This window comes from Fukomys damarensis, unplaced genomic scaffold (genome assembly GCF_012274545.1).
Source record: "Fukomys damarensis isolate Sample0158 unplaced genomic scaffold, DMR_v1.0_HiC HiC_scaffold_10, whole genome shotgun sequence".
In the NCBI taxonomy this organism is placed as follows: Eukaryota; Metazoa; Chordata; class Mammalia; order Rodentia; family Bathyergidae; genus Fukomys; species Fukomys damarensis.
Genome location: NW_022900922.1, coordinates 17,127,775 through 17,145,818, shown reverse-complemented (window position 1 = coordinate 17,145,818; position 18,044 = coordinate 17,127,775). Strand labels below are relative to the sequence as shown.

General features: G+C 41.2%; 1 protein-coding gene across 1 annotated transcript; it reads left to right on the top strand.

Annotated features, from left to right (window-relative positions):
• The first annotated feature begins 1,409 nt into the window (after positions 1–1,409).
• LOC104861507 (E3 ubiquitin-protein ligase TRIM38-like) lies at positions 1,410–16,626 on the top strand. The gene is made up of 7 exons (XM_010622988.3): positions 1,410–1,673; positions 3,501–4,059; positions 6,197–6,292; positions 7,714–7,944; positions 8,881–8,903; positions 8,997–9,109; positions 14,425–16,626. Exons 2-7 carry the CDS (start codon positions 3,643–3,645, stop codon positions 14,946–14,948), a joined length of 1,404 nt encoding a protein of 467 aa, XP_010621290.1. The 5' UTR covers positions 1,410–1,673; positions 3,501–3,642; the 3' UTR covers positions 14,949–16,626.
• The last annotated feature ends 1,418 nt before the right edge of the window (positions 16,627–18,044 follow it).

Sequence of the window (18,044 nt, the reverse complement as noted above, 5' to 3'; positions counted from 1 at the left end):
GCAAAAAGAAAGAGGCAGAACTGGACCAGGATTTAGCTCAGTGCTTCTGCCACCGCCTGCCTCATAAGCACAAGGTTCCAAGTTTGATTCCCTGGTATGAAAAAAAAAAAAAAAAAAAAAAAGATTACTGACCTATATTTCCTTTCATCCTGCTCTAATTTCTTGGGAAAAGATAAGAACCTAGATATGTCATGTAAAGGTAAAAGATCCCAATGATGAATGTAACTGCATTGTATATCTAAAATGTACCAATAAAAAATATTTAAAAAAAGAGAAAGAGGCAACTGTTTACATACAAATGGTTCTTGAAATGATTAACAAATGACCTTTTATCAGAAACTACACAGATCAGGGGTCATGAATGGCATACTAAAATTTGACAAAATGAAAAGTCAACCAAAAATTCTTTATCTTTCTAAAAATGAAGAAAGTAACACATTCACTAATAAAAATTAGTCAATCATAACAAGTCTTGCTCTATAAGAAACATTACAAAAAATGTTCCAGGCTGATATAAAAGGACATAAGAAGACAAGAACCTGAATTCACAAGAAGAAATAAAGGTACCAAGAAAGAGTGCTATTTTAGCAAATATAAAAATGGCATAAATGTATTTTGTAATTCACAATTCTTTTTGTTTTTCCTGCTGTCTCCGTTAACACATCACAAAATAAAGTAGTTATAAATTTGTGTTTCTTGGCACTGAATGTATAAGGATATAATTTATATGATAATAACGGAACAAAATAAGAGTGATGAACTATATTGCAGCAATATTTTTAGATGTTACTGAAATTAACTTAGGATTAATCCAAACTAATTCTTGTTGTAATCCTAAAAACAACCACTAAAAAAATAACTCAGGAAAATACACCAAAAAATAAATGAGAAAGTAATTAAAACAGTACTTAAAATATCTTATTTAAAACAAAATAATGCAATAATGAAAAAATAACAAATGATATAAATATGTACATACACATCAGATGTAAATCATACTTTATCAGGAATATGTTAAATGTAGGTACATTGAAAAAGGGATATTGGCAGGATGAATGACCTAACCCTAATGGATATCTACAGAATACTTTACCCAGAAAGAACAGAATTCACATTTGCAAGTATCTCAGGTGCACAGGGAATCCTCTCCAGGCCAAACTACTTATGAGGCCTAAAGAACAAAAACACAAGGAAAATGAGGGTTGTGACCTGGCCCTCTGCAGGCCCGCTGCTCCTCCACAGCCTGTGCTGGGGTCACAGGGAGTTTCCTAGGTTATTAACACGTCCCTTGTTTGCTGCTTTGAAGGAGGATATTTATCTTATGTTTTTCCTCCCTTTAGCAACACAAGCACCCTCATTGGTCCTGATTCATTAGCCCCACCCACCTCAGGATTTTCACTTCTGAATTTACTTGCAAGTTTACTTTTAGATTTCAGGAAGTCAAAACTGCAGAAAGGCAACAGTCAGAAAATGTCTTCCTGATAGGTCCAGGCCAGGGACAGAGCAGAGGCCTGTGCCTGTGAGTTGGTGGGGGTGGAGAGACAGTTTCCTGCCAGCAGGGCCCAACCCTCTACCTCCGGAAATGCTTGAGATTCTGCTCACAGCTCTCTCCCTTTGTCTGCTTTCACCCTTGCCAGAATCCACAGCACATCTCAGAAGATCCAGACTATAAGGTGAGTGAGGTGCAGGGTGGAGACCTGTGATCTTAAAGGAGGGGAGGCCCAGGTGTCCCCAGAAGCTCAGTGCCCCGAACAGAGAAGAGGCCTAGTGTATCCTAGGGAGAAGTGGAGGGTCGAAGAATGGGAGGCTGCAGAAGAAATCCTTTGTGGTCCCAAGAGAACGATCCTGTTATAAGAGGGAAATGGCCCACATGGTAACTTCAGTTGAATTCCTGATTTAAAAAAAAAGCACAGTCCTATCAAAATTCGCTGTACAAACTCCTTCAAAACTGCTTCCCTTCCTCCCTTTAACAATGACATGTATGTCTCCTGGATCAAGTTCCTGGTCTGGGCAAGAAACAGTAAGCTCTTTAGTTGTCCAGAGCTCTCCCCAAAAGTGAGCAGGCTCCAGAACACAATTTCCCTCCCTCAGACTCTCACCAGTTCCCTTTTCCTCAGTTCTGGGAAAGGAAACAAAAAGTGTTTTCAATGCTTTGTTTACTTTTGTCCCCACCTGATTTGTGCCTCCTCTGATGCTTTATGAAATAATGTCCTCTGACTTATGTGGAATGTGAGATTAAGATAGAGTCCAGTTTGATTGTCTAAACAGAATCTTACCTTTCTCTCCTTGCTGAGACAAAATACTAGATACCCAGAGGAAAGGTTTATTTGTCTTGTAAGACCTAAAGTCTCACTTCCACTCCACGGAGCATGAACAGCCAAAAAGCCCTCCACGATGCTGGGCCCTAACACCCAGCGAGGCTCCGGGAGCTCGACGGAGAAACGAGAAACCCAGGAAGAACACACCAAACTAGATGGTAAAGAGACCTTTATTAGTCTGGCCAGACAGCACTCCCGGAGCCAGGTAGCTCAGAGAGGCAACTGCTCAGGGGCTGAGGTACTTTTTATAAAGTTTTTCTAAACAAAGAGTCAGGGAATTCACAGAACAAGACTGCAAACACATTGTTTATCTTATGCAGGAAATGTTCTAAGGTCACCTTTTGTCAAACCATTTGCCCCTGGGCGGGCTGTTAAGCAAGGTAGCAATTAGCATATGAAGAAGCACAGTCTGGCCTATTAGCATGGAGTCACTTTAGCTTATTCAAGTCTTACAGTCTCATAGTTTGTAGAAGTTTCAGTCCATAGGAGGCTGGCTCCAAGGCAGGGTGTCATGGCAGAGCAGCATCAAAGAGAAGAAACAGTTCTTGGCAGGCAGAAGACAGCAAAAGCAGTCAAACAACAAGCGACCAGTCTCTTTCCCTTATATCTTATCCAGGATCCTTCAGATGGGTAACACGCATACTCTTATCCCGGTGCCCGTCATCCTAACATTTCACCGTAAATTAATCCCAGTGTCACACGCTCTAGATCCAGCCAGCTCTGAAATGCCCCACCTATGGCTGTGTGAGGCTTTCGGGGGACAACTAAACACAGCCATAATATTCACAATGTTAGCACTAGGTGTCAGCACCAGGTATAACAAGATCTGTTGCTAAAAGTTTCTGATGCCCACTAGAATGAGAAAGAGTTTCAGTCTGCCTCATTGACTTATGGCTCCTGCTACAGTCTGTGAGGAAGCCTGGTCTTTGTCAGCACTGGTCCCAGGGAACTTCATACCATGAGGGAATGGTGTGTGGCTGGGCTGGCCTATAAACACCAGCCACAGGAGACAATTGAGCATTTGAAGTATCGGAAGCTAGACAGAGAAATGTAATTTTAAATTTTATTAAATATTCATTAGGTTAAACTTAGATGTCCACATTCCTAATGGCAACCATATTAGAAAACACAGCTTGCTGTTTGTACATGTTCTCAACTCGAACTTATTTCTTCATTCCAAAGAGAATTCTGCAAGACCTGTGGGGGAAGGAAAAGCCACCTCCTTGTACACAGGTTCGCATCAGCTCTATTTCCATCCTTCTGGAATTGTTGGCCGCTTCACCTCCACCTGTAGATCCAATATTGGAGCTTCTCAGGAAAAGTCATGACCTCATCCAGTAGAATCAAAATGATGAAATCGATGGCTACTTGCTCCATCTGCCTAAACCTCATGACAGAGCCAGTGAGCATCAACTGTGGACACAGCTACTGCCAGATGTGCATGGAGGAGTACCTTTCCCAGACACCCAGAAGTCAGGGGCAGAGGATGTTCTTCTGTCCTCTGTGTCGGACCTCATTTCATATAGATGACCTCCGGTCTAATAAACAGCTGGGAAATCTCATAGAGCTCATCAAGGAGATGGAGGTTACAGAGGATGAACCCGTATGTGAGGCCCATGGTGAGCAGCTCCAGCTCTTCTGTGAAGATGACGGCCAGCTCATCTGCTGGCGCTGTGAGCGGGCATCAGAGCACCAAGGACACGCCACAGAACTAGTGGAAGACGTGTGCCAGGGCTATAAGGTGAGTGTGCCCTCGGCAGGGCCTCAGCAAGGCTGAGGCAGGGGCCAGCCACATAGTGCTTGCAAGACCTGAGCATATTAACCCCAGATCCTAAGGTGATGACCTGGAAGCACAGCTTTTAGCCTAGTATTCTTCTGGAATATCTTTTGTGATGGATCTCTGCTGATTGCAGTCCAAACCATCCATCCTGACATTCAGCAAGATGGTCAGACTCCTGTCCCTGTCCTCTTTGTTACCATGGCCTTCTCTCTGCTCTGGGAAATGCTCGACCAAACAAACACCTGCATATATTGTTGCTTCATGCTTTGTACTGCTGGTAAACACAATAAATTAATCTCTGCAATTGGATCTGAAAAGGGAAGGAACAAAGATCCAACTCTGTAGCTATCTTAAAGTTCAGTAGAGAAGATAAATCATCAAAATGCTAGCTAGAGCCAGGGGGTTGGGTGGTGAGGGGGTGAAAGGAGAGATTGGTACATTCCAGAGATGGCTCCTGAAGACACATAGACTTAGTCTTTGCAGGGCATCCAGGCAGAGAGAACTGCCCCAATAAAGGCAAAGCCACTGAGGCTGCAGCCTCACCGTGACCAGGCCACAGGTCCTGTGCAGTGGACAGAAAGGTAGAAAGAGTGGAAAGGGAGCCAAGCCACAGGATCTGAGAGTCAGCTTCTAATCCAAATCCTAGGGAACTTTCCACTGGGCATTGAAAAAAGTCACCCAGGTACTCCCAAAATAAAAGGAATATCAAAGAATAAAATTTGTATTATCCCTCTAAGATAGGGAAGTAGCAAGAAGTTTTAAACTGGGTTCCAGAGGAAGAGTTGCAAATTTGCAAATGATTAGTATGTGGGGTCCCAGAGAGGGAGACGTTCTAGGCAATTCCTATGCATGCACCTTCAGAGAGAGAACTTGTAATGAATGAGCCTGTGCATTGATGAAGGAAGGGTCTGGCTTAGTCCTGCTACCCCAACTCTTGATTTATGCTGAGGCTTAGGATCATGTGCACAGTGTGAGCTTCGGGTTCATCCTTCATGATGCAGACCTGGGCTCCTATGGAGGTTCCACGACCTTTCTAAGGTCACATCATGCTCAGCATATGGGGCACTCCTTAGACTCCATGGAGCTGGTTGAGTTTCTCTCCAACCAACCAGCTGTGCAAGACTGTGTTTCTTATCTTCAGAGGCTGACAGCTGAGGTTGAAATCTTAGGTCTGGCCCTTGATCTATTGACATTTTGGCGTCAGTTATTTAATGTTTTAATTCCTTGGTTTTCACATCTATAAATGGAAATAAAAGAAGTCTGTCCCATCCCTCTGAAACACATATATCTAGGGATTTACATTAAAATATGTAAAAGTTAGAATACCTTTTGGCATATAGCCAGGGCAATGTGGCTTTACCCAATTAGTTGGATGGAACCCTTTCCTGACAGTGTTACAGAATCCATTAAAGTATTTACTGGGTTTGGAGAGGACAGGAGCCGATTTTTTACTATTTAGGAAAATGAACAGTTTTTACCATCATCACATCGCTTTCAAGGAAAGTATGAAAAACATTTTGAAAACTAACCTAAAAACCTTGTCAGGTATGATAAGTCCTTTTAAATTGGCTTCATGTCACCATTCTTCAAAATGAAACAATTAATTGTATTGTTTCTAATAACTTCAGCTGGCAGCCTGGTCTTTCCTTTCTAACCCACAATATACACAGAGTTCCAGGTATGTCAGTGGAATTTGTTATGTTTGTGCAGCACATTGTTCTATAAGATCTTGTTTTTAATGTTTACCATATCTGGCCACTTGGTGGGTGAGGGGGGAACATGCCTACACCTTTGTCGGCACAGATAAGAATCCCAGTGCCACTACCTACCATCTACACCCTCTTGGGTGTCTTACTGAAACCCTTCCAAGCCTCACTGCCACAGTGGAGAGAGGAAGTTGAAAATCCTACCAGCTTCTCCAGTTGCTGATCAGATTAATGTTACCTGACATACAGCACTCAGCAGTCTCCTTAGAAAAGTGTAACAACTCAATAAATATTTACAGTAATCTTAACATATCTTGGACTGCTGAGATTCCTATTAGAGTCTAACGAACAATCATATTGAAGAGACATTCTTCCTTCAATTTTTCCCTCAGGAAAAGCTCCAGAACGCTGTGACAAAATTGAGTCAATTCCAAGAAGAATACGTGAATCAGAAAGCATTCATGGAAATGCAGAAAATTGAATGGAAGGTGAGAATCTGACTTCATTGATCTCCAGCTGTTTTCAGTTCTAGAGTTTAAACACAGAAGATGACAAAGCAGAATCCCAGTTTATTCTCACTGCACCAGATTTCAAAGATAAAATCCAACATGCAGGATCTGGCTCTTGGCCGAATGAGTGCAGAAACTGTCTTTGAGAACTTTCAGAAAATAGGGGCTCTCAAGGTTTGGGTCATCAGGAACAATTTGAGAAAGAATGCTGTAGCTGTTTCATGAGCATGCACACTTGCACCTGCAGGCCTAAAGCTTCCAGACCATTTCCATGGTTCACCAGGCTTCACATTGTCAAAGACATATTCCTTTTGTGGAAATCTCTTTGGAATCCATGAGCTAGCAGCCCAAGTCAACAAACCATTAAGTCACTCTGCCTTTTTCAGGTCTTTTTCACCCTTTGCCTTTTTTGCATGTGAATGTTAAACTTAGGCTTCCAGATAATGTTGTTATAGCCCACATTTCTGGGATCTTGGGCAGGGGAAAACCTTGAGTGTAGCTAAAACATCAGTGGAAGGGGTGAGCCTGCACCAGTTTTCATCACAGAACTTCTACTCCATCCTTAATCGGTGACCTTCTATCATGACATCATGGTCATGGGAGCAAGGCAAAAATTTGGAAAGCATTCTTGGAAATTGTGAGTCTGTATTCCTCAAATGAAACTGACATCCAATAGCATACATCATTACTTCCTGGTATCTTAACCATAGGGATGACTAAGATGACCTGGGTAGTAGATGAGGTTTTCTCAATTAACCATAACAAAATTTGCCTCAGTGAGTCTTCCACCTGTCAAGAAGAATCAAAGACTCTCTTATAGCATCTGTGCTTAGAAGAAAGTTAATTGGGTGACTACAGAGAAGATAGGGTCAGTATTATCAGCTTCTCTGTTCGAGCAGGAACCTTTAAGACATTCTTCCAGCTTGAATGACGCATTAAACAATTATATCACAAGTGGTAACTGATCACACTTTCTTTTTTTGTGGGTGGTAGAATTTGCGTTACATAAAATTTGCCATTTTTACCATTTGAAGTGTACAACTCACAGGCAATAAGTGTAGCTGTAACCACCAAATCCACTCCAAGAAGTAATTTTATCTTCCGAAGTAACATTCTACTCCCATTAAACACTAATTCCTTATTCTTTCTTTTCTACTACCACTTAGCAGCCACTATTCCGCTTTCTGTCTCTATGAACTGAATGACGGTGGCTTCCTGATATGTCAAATGTACAATATCTATCTCTTTGTTTTGGGTTTATTTCACTCAGCAAAAAGTATTCAATTTTTATCCTTGTAGCATGGGTAAGACTTTCATTCTTTTTAAAGACTGAGAAAGACTCCATTGCATCTACATTGCACATTTTGTTTATACTTTTCATCATACTTTCTTGGCTCTAGGATGAGATAGAAACTCGGAGGCAAAAAATCAAGTCTGATTTTAAGAATCTCCGCACGTTTCTACATAAGGAAGAGAAATCCTATCTCTGGAGGCTGGAGAAGGAAGAAGAGCAGATGCTGAGCAGACTGAGGGAGAGTGAGGCCAACCTGCAGCAGAGGAGCGATGAGCTCAAGAATCACATCCTGGAACTGGAGGCAAAATGCCATAGCTCGGCCCAGAAAGTACTAGAGGTAAGGCTATTGATTTGAGACGGGAAGAAAGATTCTGATAAGGAGCTGTTAAGCGTGGAATGGTCAGAAAGCATAGGAAGATTGTTAAGCCTGCTTTCTGTTGAACATAGGTATCAGTGTAGAGTTTTTAATCTTTCCCTTACCTTGTATATCAGTATCATCAATTTGGCTCCTTTGCTTGATATGTTGACCTTATGAGAATTACAAAACCTACTTCCTCTGGGTGAACAAAGAGTGGCCAAAGGGAACCATGGGATAACTCTGGAAATCATTTTTTCTTTATTTCATTGGCACAGATCCCTCACCGTCAGACTTTCTCCAAAAATACTCTTCCAGTGGCAGATGGTAGCAAGGGGGCAGCCTAAAGCAAGGATAGCTTTTTCCTTGATTTACTGGTAAAATCCTTGCTCCAGAGCTACTGTGGGTTCTTACAGCTGTAGAAATGGATGCATCCAATTAAGATGAACTGCTGGAGCTGTTGTTTATTCTGGGGGTCACACTCTAGGTGAAGTGCAGCACATCTGCTGCATCACCCTGTGATACCAGCTGCCATCATCGGTGGGGCTCATTCTCAGGAGCTGTGTATGCAGTCACCACGCAGGAGCTTGGTGACAAGGGATCTCTACATGGGCTCACTTAGGTCCCTGAGAACCAGTTGTGCCAGAGGGAGGAGCAAAGCTCCTGCTCATGGCCCCATGGACCACAGGCTGATGCCACTGTGGCCATTGCTCTTCCCCCACAGGCTACTTCAGGGAGGTTACAGCCTCCTGCTGAGTGGGAAGAAGCCAGCGGGATCATTGCTCCTGACTGCAGCAGTGTCTCAGGCTGAGTCACTCTCTTTCTTTGGGAGTTGTGTTTATAGACAAGTGTTTCTCGTGCTACAGCCCATGGAATCCTGATGCTAACACACTCACCTTTTGTTTGTGTTCCTTATAGGATGTGAAAGGCACCTTGAGCAGGTGAGTCTGTTGTGAACCCAGGAAGGGAGGGTCCAGGTAGGCAGAGATGAATGGAGAGGTCCACTGAGGAGTCACTGCTTCTGCTTTTTCCAGGACTTGTGCTGTGAAGCTGGAAGCACCCGAGGTCTTTTCCTTGGAGGTTCAGACTGCATGTGATGTTGCTGAGCTTTACTTGGATGTGAAGATGATGTTAAGACGCCATCAAGGTATAAGAGGACAGGGCTACCTCAGTGCTGTGATGGGAGGGACCACGTCAGCACAGCACCACTGTCCCAGGCAGAAGGAGCAGATGTTGTGAAGTCATATTCAGCAGAGCTGTTTATCACTCTCCCTATTTTGTGTTCTATGCTGAGTTTCTGCTGCATCCTGGTCATCCCTGGGGACCTTCTAGGTCCTGCAGTCCCTTGTGGTGGTCTTATTACCCTAGGGCACTCCTGTTACTCAAATCAGCCAGCTGACAAATGATTGTATTCACAGTTACCCAAGTCACTGAGTTGTCATGAAAATTAACTATATTAAGGCAGAAACTTTTCATCAGGATGTCACTGAAGTTTCCCTTCCAGGTGGGACCTCCTGGGTTCAATCCCCAGTACTGCAAGGAAAAAATAAAATAGAGAGAGACCAAGAGAGGGACAGATACACACACACACACACACACACACACACACACACACACAGAGGTAAAAGGAAATATGTAAGCTGGTATGAGTTCTATCACATGACTAGGGCCACCGCATCTTATTAGATCTGTTTACATTCTACTTATGATATTTCAGATTTGTTAAGCAATTAAATAAAGTTTAGTAAATATTGTGGATTATGGCTCAAATGATTTTAGGGAGTTGACTCAGATAACACAGGTAAATATTAGAACTATGACTGAAGGTTATCCAAAATCTAAACTTATGCCCTTGCCTCTCTTAATCAGTGCTTGCTATATTTCTAAAAGTGTTTATCAATAGTTATGAATACTTTTAAAAAGCTATAAAAGTGAAAAGGTGTTTTTTGTTTGTTTTTTTTACTTTTGAATGCAAAATTTTGCCTAACTTAAAATGATTTGGTGGCTGCATGAGTTATATATTGCCACCCACAAATTACCAAAATATAGGGCTTCAGCAATACAAATATATTATCTCACAGTCTTTGTAAGTCAGGAATCTGGGCATAGCTTGGGGCACCCTCTGCTTAGGATGAGTGGAGCAGAATGCAATGAAGGTGTGGCCAGGCTGTGTTCTCATTCGGACACTCACCTGGGGAATGTCTCCTCCCACACTCAGGTTACTGGCAGCATTCATTCCTCTCGGGCTGCAGTATGTGGAGCTCTGGCTTCTTTCTGGTTGTGGCTGTGGGTTGTTGTCAGCTTCCAGAAACCTCCCAATAGCTCCTTGCATGGCCAATTTTGCCAGCAGTGTGAATTCAGGAGAATGAGTCTCCATAGCAACTCTGTTGACGAGATCGTGTGTAAATAGTGAAACTTAATTACAGGAGTTACTTCTTATCAACTTTTCCATGTTCTGTTGTTCAGAAAGAATTCTCAGGCCCTGTGCACACTTAAACAGGAGGAATTTCACAAGGATATGCACACTTAAAACTGTGCTTCATGTTTAGTGCTTATATCTGTATTTGTTTACATTTTTTAAAATCTTACTGAGTTTATTGGTACTTACATTCATTGGGATCTTGTACCCTTATATGACAGATTTTGGTTCTCATTTTTTCCCTAATACCCCTGCCTTCCCTTCACCCTCTCTACCCTTCCCTATTATTTATATTTTGACAGAAGATATGCATAGAGATTCAATATCAAATGCTCATAGTTTACAGTATAATGCAAGTTTCTTTCCTTTTTTCATTGTTTTTGCATATAGTGATACGTAATAAAAATTTGGACTACAGTTCTCAAAGTTTGATAGAAAAATCACTGGCTTTTTCTAGGTATACATTTTATACACACACACACTCACACTTATAAACACACACACCATTGGAAACAAAGCAGTTAGGTTGATTTTGTAGTTCTTGATCCTTAGTGATTGTGAAACATTCTGAATACATGGATTTCAGTTATTTTGGTTGATAGCTTTCTTTAAGTTATATCACTGAATCTGAGATTATCAGTAATATAAAGTTAAACTTTTTTAGTATTTAATTTCTCTTTCATGTAATATTCATATGAAGTTCTTACAGGTGGATGTTTCTACTAGTCACTTTTCCTGGTGCTGGACACCATACCCAACACCCACAACTTAAAGGAGCAAAGGGTTAACTTAGCTTAAAGTTTTAGGAGACACAATCGAGTGTCTCCAGGGCAGAAGCACTTTGGTGGAGGGATGTGGTGGAAGGAGCAGAGTTACTTAGTTCATGCCAGCCAGGGAGCAGAGCAGGTGGACAGCACCAGAGAGGAAAGGGCCAGGGACCATATAGTACCCAAGGTCACACCTCCACGGCCCACCCAGACATGCCCAGGAGCGTGTTTTACTAATTTACTGGACAATTCTTTAGCCATGTAAGTAGACAAATCAAGATTAATGATCGCAATGTTTCTGCCCATTTTCACGTTTGTTTTTATTTTCTTTGTGAAATGTATTATTGTGTAGGTTGTAAAATACATGTGTGTTTTAATTTAAAAATGCCTTTCTCCTTAATCTGGTGTACAGAAATCACTATATTTAGAGAAAATAATGTTTTACAGATTAAAAATATGTGTCTTATTTTGACACATGCATAAGCATGATTGGGAAAGTCACTAGTTTTTTAGGAATCACTTTTGTTCTATTTGAATTTTTCCTATACTTGTGAGATAGTATTTAAAATTACCACTAAGAACAGTGTCGTGAAATCTAGAGAGAAAATAGTAAATTGGGGACAATTATTTCTGAGATTGAAAGCAGAGGAATTTTGCCTGTACTGAGTAATGGTCGTATAAGAGCAGCATTTCCACTCTTCAAGCACTGAAAAGAGCACACAAAGCCAGAGACCGCACTCTCATGGAGACAGGCAGTTTCTCTCCTGCTAAAGTGGCTGCCAGGGGAAAAATGATCTGAAATACAAAATGCAGTGTTGGCTCTGTTCTGTAAGCTGTGCCACAAGTATGCATAATGTAACTAGTACCGATCACAGTTTAATTGCTTCATTGATTTTATTTTAAAAAGGAAGTCTGAATGTCAGAAAATCTGTAATGTTTTATTTGAAAGATGCCAAGTAGTAAGGACAGATTTGTATGTGATATGCCAGGAAGTATTTACATTTTAGGTTTTTTTAAAAGTTGAAATGAATGTTTATAAGAAAAAACAGTTATGTTCAGCCATGAATCTTGAAAAAACAGAAACAAACACAAAAAATAGACAAACTAAAACAAGGATGTGAACACTGACATTCCAGAGATAGGTCTAGAATCTGTCTCCTCCAGTGACTAAGTATGAATTGCACTTTGTGAGGTTCTTTGAATTCTTGCTTTATTCCACATACTTTGAATCTCCCTATGGCTGCAGAATAGGCGATGCTTTGGCCACATGATTCTGCCTTAAACCCTGCAAGGAGGAGATGTACTTTAGAAACCAGGACCTTGAAGTGAAAGTGCTCATGTTTTAGACTCACGTCTTAATGTTCCTAGACCCCAAGGAGCATGAGATTGTCCCTCTTGGTTTTCTAGCAGCAGGAGAACTCCCACTGTTCCACATATCCCTTATTTGCTGTGTATAATTTCTAATTTTTGCCTATCCAATGGCTTTGCATTGACACTTCATCTTGCACTTGATTTCAGTTTCTTCAGTTTCACTAGTTGATTGATATTTGCTTGCTATTGCTATCAAGCCATGAAGCTTCTGTACTTTATCCCTGATTTTTCTGTGGTTTAGGAAATTTTATTGGGTTCTTTCTTTATTCATTCCTAGAAGCTTATTATATGTAATATCTTCTGATATGTGAGTGGTGTTCCTTTCATTATGTTTTTGTTAAAGCTTCAAGTTTAGGGTAGGTATAATTTTCTTTGAAGTTTGACTTGTTTCCAAAGAGCTCAGTCATCAGTAAGCACTGACTTTTATTCCTGAGTTTGTTGTATTCATTGATAGCACCCTGTGGATTCTTTCCTGTGACCCAGAGTATGATGATTTAACAACTTATTTTCTAATTGTAAGCCCCCATTGTGTTCTCAGGATAAATGAAATTTATGAATACCTATTATATATGCATTACATATAACATACAGATTCTACACCCTAGCCCGAAGGTAACATGCAAATCTTTATTGTGGTGCAGTCATGTTGTCAGATGAGAGATGGTTATCTGAGGTAGTTATCATAAATGTCACACTTTGGGCAAAGAGGAATCCTGACAATCATAAAAGTAGGTAAAGAAAATTTAGCTGCCAGTTGTAGTCTGAGAGCATTATGATCATAATTATGGTGATGATGGCAACAGTTTCTAGGTAGGCGGAGAGATCCTTACACATCAGACCTGCTCATGTAGAAAGTGAGGCCATACATTTTAATAAAGTTCCATAAACACATTCTTGTTCTTTTACTTACCCAGTGCTCCACATTTTCTGTTATGACACATTGTTTGCACAGCTTGATTCAGTCTTGTTGATAACAAAACCATCCAATCAGTCTTTTTATTTATATATGAAGACAGAGAAGTCTATATCTTTGACAATATGCCAAATATTGAACCAAACTTTCATACATCTGAAATGCAGAAGGATTATATGCCTTTGGTAAAGTGTATTATATACTGTACATTACAAATAACATTAATACGGAAAAGACTGGCTTTTAGGCACTTTTGGTGACACAGGCCTATAGTCCTGGCACTAAGGAGACTGAGGAAAGAAGATCACAAGATTGAGGTCAGCCTGGGCTATACAGTGAGATTTTGTACCCAAAACAAAACATTGGCTTTTAGTTATATGGACATATAAAATGTTGAACATATATTTTGTATTATGAACACACATTAAATATACATATAATGTTATACAAATATAATGTGTATACATGAATGCATATTAAATGCATATGTATATTAAAAATTTGATTTCTCGGTTAAACTGTTTTGTACACACTTTCTTCTTGCATGTCGCTGTGGTTGCGAAGTGGAGATAGGGAAGGGCTCCCTTTGCCTCCTCTGTTCCCTGATTTCTGAGGGTTTACAGGCCAAAGTAATGGCTTTGGACAGAGCAGAAACCATCTTCGTTCTAGTCCTTGGTGTCTCTGAGATAGTAAATGGGGATGATGAGCACAAAGTTATGGAGGATATTATTCTTATGGCACCATATTGGAAGCTTACTGTGTCCAAAGAATTTTACTAAACACAAGGGAAACATTAGCTTACTGGATTCTCCTTACCATTTTCTGCAACACATATGGTAATTTTCACTTTATTCTTAGCTTATATACCTAGTAAGAAACAAATGATTGAATTTGGACATGGGCTGTTTTTAATTGAATTGTTTTCTCAGTGACAAAAATCCACATGGTTTTCATTGCTTGTGTCTTTGCTTCATGCTGGTTGGTTTTTGCAGTTGGCGTGACTCTGGATCCAAATACAGCTCATCCTCACCTATTTGTGTCTAAGGATCGGAGACAAGTGTCTCGTGGATGCAGCCAGCAGAATCTTGAATTTTCTCCCAGGAGATTTACTGCCTTCCCCTGTGTCTTGGGTTGTGAGGGCTTCACCTCAGGAAAACACTACTTCGAAGTGGACGTTGGAGAAGGCACGGCTTGGGATGTGGGAGTTTGTATGGAAAATGTGCAGAGAGGCCTTGGTGTGAAACAGGAACCTGAGTTTGGATTCTGGGCCATCCGGCTGTGCACAGAGAACGGTTATGTAGCACTGACTTCTCCTCCAACTGCCCTTGAGCTGCATGAGCATCCCCTGGTGGTGGGGGTTGTTCTGGACTATGAAGCTGGAGCTGTGTCCTTTTACAACATGACTGCTGGCTCCCACATCTTCACCTTCCCCAAAGCGTCCTTCTCTGATACTCTGCGGCCTTATTTCCAGGTTTATCAGTATTCACCTTTGTTCCTGCCTTCATGTAGTGAGTAAGCATAGAAGAAAAGTCTTATTCTAAGCAGACAGAAAATATTCAGAGCCGATAAAGGCAGAAATTTGGTCAGTTTTCTTCACTACTATTTCTTCAGTACCTGGAACAGGGATGGACTTTTAGAAGATATTTAAGAAACCTATATTGAATTAAAAGCTATAAAGACTGGAAAAATGCAACAGATGGTCAGCCGGACTGAGAGGAAAGTAAGATAGTGACGATCTGACATTGTCCTCTGAATCTCTCTCCACTGGGTTCAGTTCTCTGATTTCTGGTAGGCATTTGTTAATGATTTGGGTAACCTTGAGGCTAAGAGGTCTGTATTCCTTCACCTTTTATTTGAGCCATTTGGACTCATGTGGGAAATGAAGGAAAGACACTCCAGAAAAGAGCAAGAAAATCCAAATAGCAGTGGCTTCCCAACCACTGACATGTTGATTAATAATGTCCACTGCAATCCTAGAGTCTGCCAGACCTAGTGAGCTTCCCTGGAAATCACTAAGTAATGTGGGAGAAGAGAAAAACTCCATTTACCAAGAGATGCTTCAAGTGGAAAATGGAATGTGATTAAATAATTGATTTTCATAGGGGACTTAGTTCTCGTAAAGACAAAGAAGTTGGCATTTTCTGGATTGTGCTACAGCTACCTGTTTTGAAATATATTTAAATTTCAGAAAATAGTATTTACTGAATGATTATCGGGAGTCTTTGCTATGACTCAGATATGGCAAAATAGTACTTAACCCAATATTAGGTTTATTGTGAAAACTGAATCAGTTTTATGTGGTCATACATGAGTGGGCTAATGACAGGACCATAGTGAAGTTGACCAAAGGACAATCAGTGTTAGTATTGATGACTGATGTACAAAGTCACTAAATATTACAGTAATTTGTTGCTAATATAAAATTGCAGTTTGCTTATATTGTTGAAGCCCTCTGCTGACATCTCTGTAAAAACAGAAGAAATGAAGCCAGAGGTGCTTCTGGATGTCAGAGGCATGCTGGGGCTCCATCTCTGCCCAAAGAAACTTAGCAGAATTTGTAAATATTTCCCACTTTTCAGAAAGGAGAAGATGATAATCATCAGAGACTCCAGCTTGGAGTGAGGATCAGAGGAAACTTCATTACAAACCTTGTGAAAAGCAGTCTTTATCTATCATTAGCTTTCATATATATTTGTCCTCCCACAATTTGTCATCCTAGAAACAGAGTCCTTTTTTTGCCTGCTTCTCTTATCATTGTATTTTCTTTTGTTAAAATGCTCTGTAGCCCAACTTCTAGCCCTTGCATTACTTATCCCTTGAGCATTATCTGGTTTGATGCACATACTAATAAATTTCTGTTTGATGTTCTCTTGTTATATATGTTCTGTTTGTCTAGTTTATAGTTGCTCACATGGAGAACAACAAAAGTACCAATCTTATTTGTTTTCTGTCCCCATAATTCTAGCATCCTGGCCCCATTTTATATAAGGGGCTGCCCAACCACCTGCTAGGATATGACAAAGATAAAAGAGATGAAGTTTTTAATGGGGGGGGGCTGATCTTAGCTCTTTCAAGGCTAAGACTACGAGGCTCAAACTAGTCAGTATTTACTGATTACACAACATAGCAGAGGGTGTAAAGTCTAAGGACTTGACCACCAAGCCAAGAGCCTTTTCTCCACAGTGTGTAGGATAGAGCTGTGGGTCCCAGGATGGGGGCAGGCCATTAGTCACTCCTGTTTCTTATCCTGGGTCGGGGAAACCTGGTGTTGAAAAATACCGTAGTCTTGCAGAAGGGCAATGAGGAGGGAAAGGAGACCCAGCATAGGACAGAGAGGAGTTGGAGGCTTAGGAGGATGTCCTGATACCAAGGAGTCCACTCTGTGCACTTCCTCTTTTCACCCCATCAGAGCAGTGACAAAACCACAAGTTACCTAGAAGGAACTAAAAATACCACAGGTCAGGAGGCTGTGGACTCCAGGAGAGTTGAGCTCAGAAAGAGAAAGATCGCTCATCTGAGAGGTGAGCCGACCCTCCGCAGGCCTCCTACTCCTCTCTGCCCTGTGCTGGAGTTACAGGGAGTTTCCTGGGTTATTAATGTGTTCCCAGTGTCTGTTGCTTAAAAGAGACCGTTTCTGATATGTTCTCCCTCTCTCAGGATAATCTGTGTGCCGAGGACATGAGTATCCTCTGGCCTGAGTCTATGACTCCACGTCCTGACGCAGATTCATTTCTCAAGTCTGCTGTAACTGACTGCCTCCGCGGAGGAAGCGGCACCTCGGAGAGGACTGACAGCGGATTGGTGAATGTCTTCCTAAAATTCCAAATAATGCAAATAATAGTCATCTGGGAAGAGGGTGGTGAAGCGGGGGTTGGAGAGGTTTACTGACACAACGGTGCACTGCTCTCTACCTCAGCAAATACCAGGGAATCTGCTCACAGTTCTCACCCTTTGTGTGTTGTGGCTTTCATCAGAATCCACACAGCATCTCGGAAGATAGAGAATATAAAGTGAATGAGCCCCAGAATGGCACCTGGGTGCTGAAATAAAGGGGTCCAGTCCCCAGGAGTCCAGTCCCTCAGTGTACTCCCGGGGGAGGTGGCTACTAAAGAATAGGAGCCTGCAGAAAAATGTGGCCCCAAGAAACTGATGCTGGTTATGAGAGGAAAAGAACCTATCTGGCAACTTTGGTTGAATTCTTGGGGTTTTTTTATGTAAGTGAATTATTTATTTATTTTGGGTATGAAGATTGAACCCAGGGCACACTGAGCTACATTCCCCACCCTTTATGTAAAAATGTATGTAAATAAAGTATGTGTATATACATGTGTGTATGTGTGTGTAAGTATGTGTGTGTATGTATATATGTTTTTATTTTTAGATGGAATCTTCCCTAAGGCAGCAATTTGACCAGGTTGGGTTGGAACTTGGAAGATTCTTCTTTCTCAGCCTCTCTTAGTGATGAGATTAAAAGTATAGACCACTAAGCCTGGCTGAATTCCTGTTTTTAAAACCAGATTCTGCCATTTAAGCAGAAAATCCACCATCTAAACTTTATCCCATCTTGTTCCCCTCCCAGAAAAGCTCCCTGGCGTGGACATAGGAGAGAATA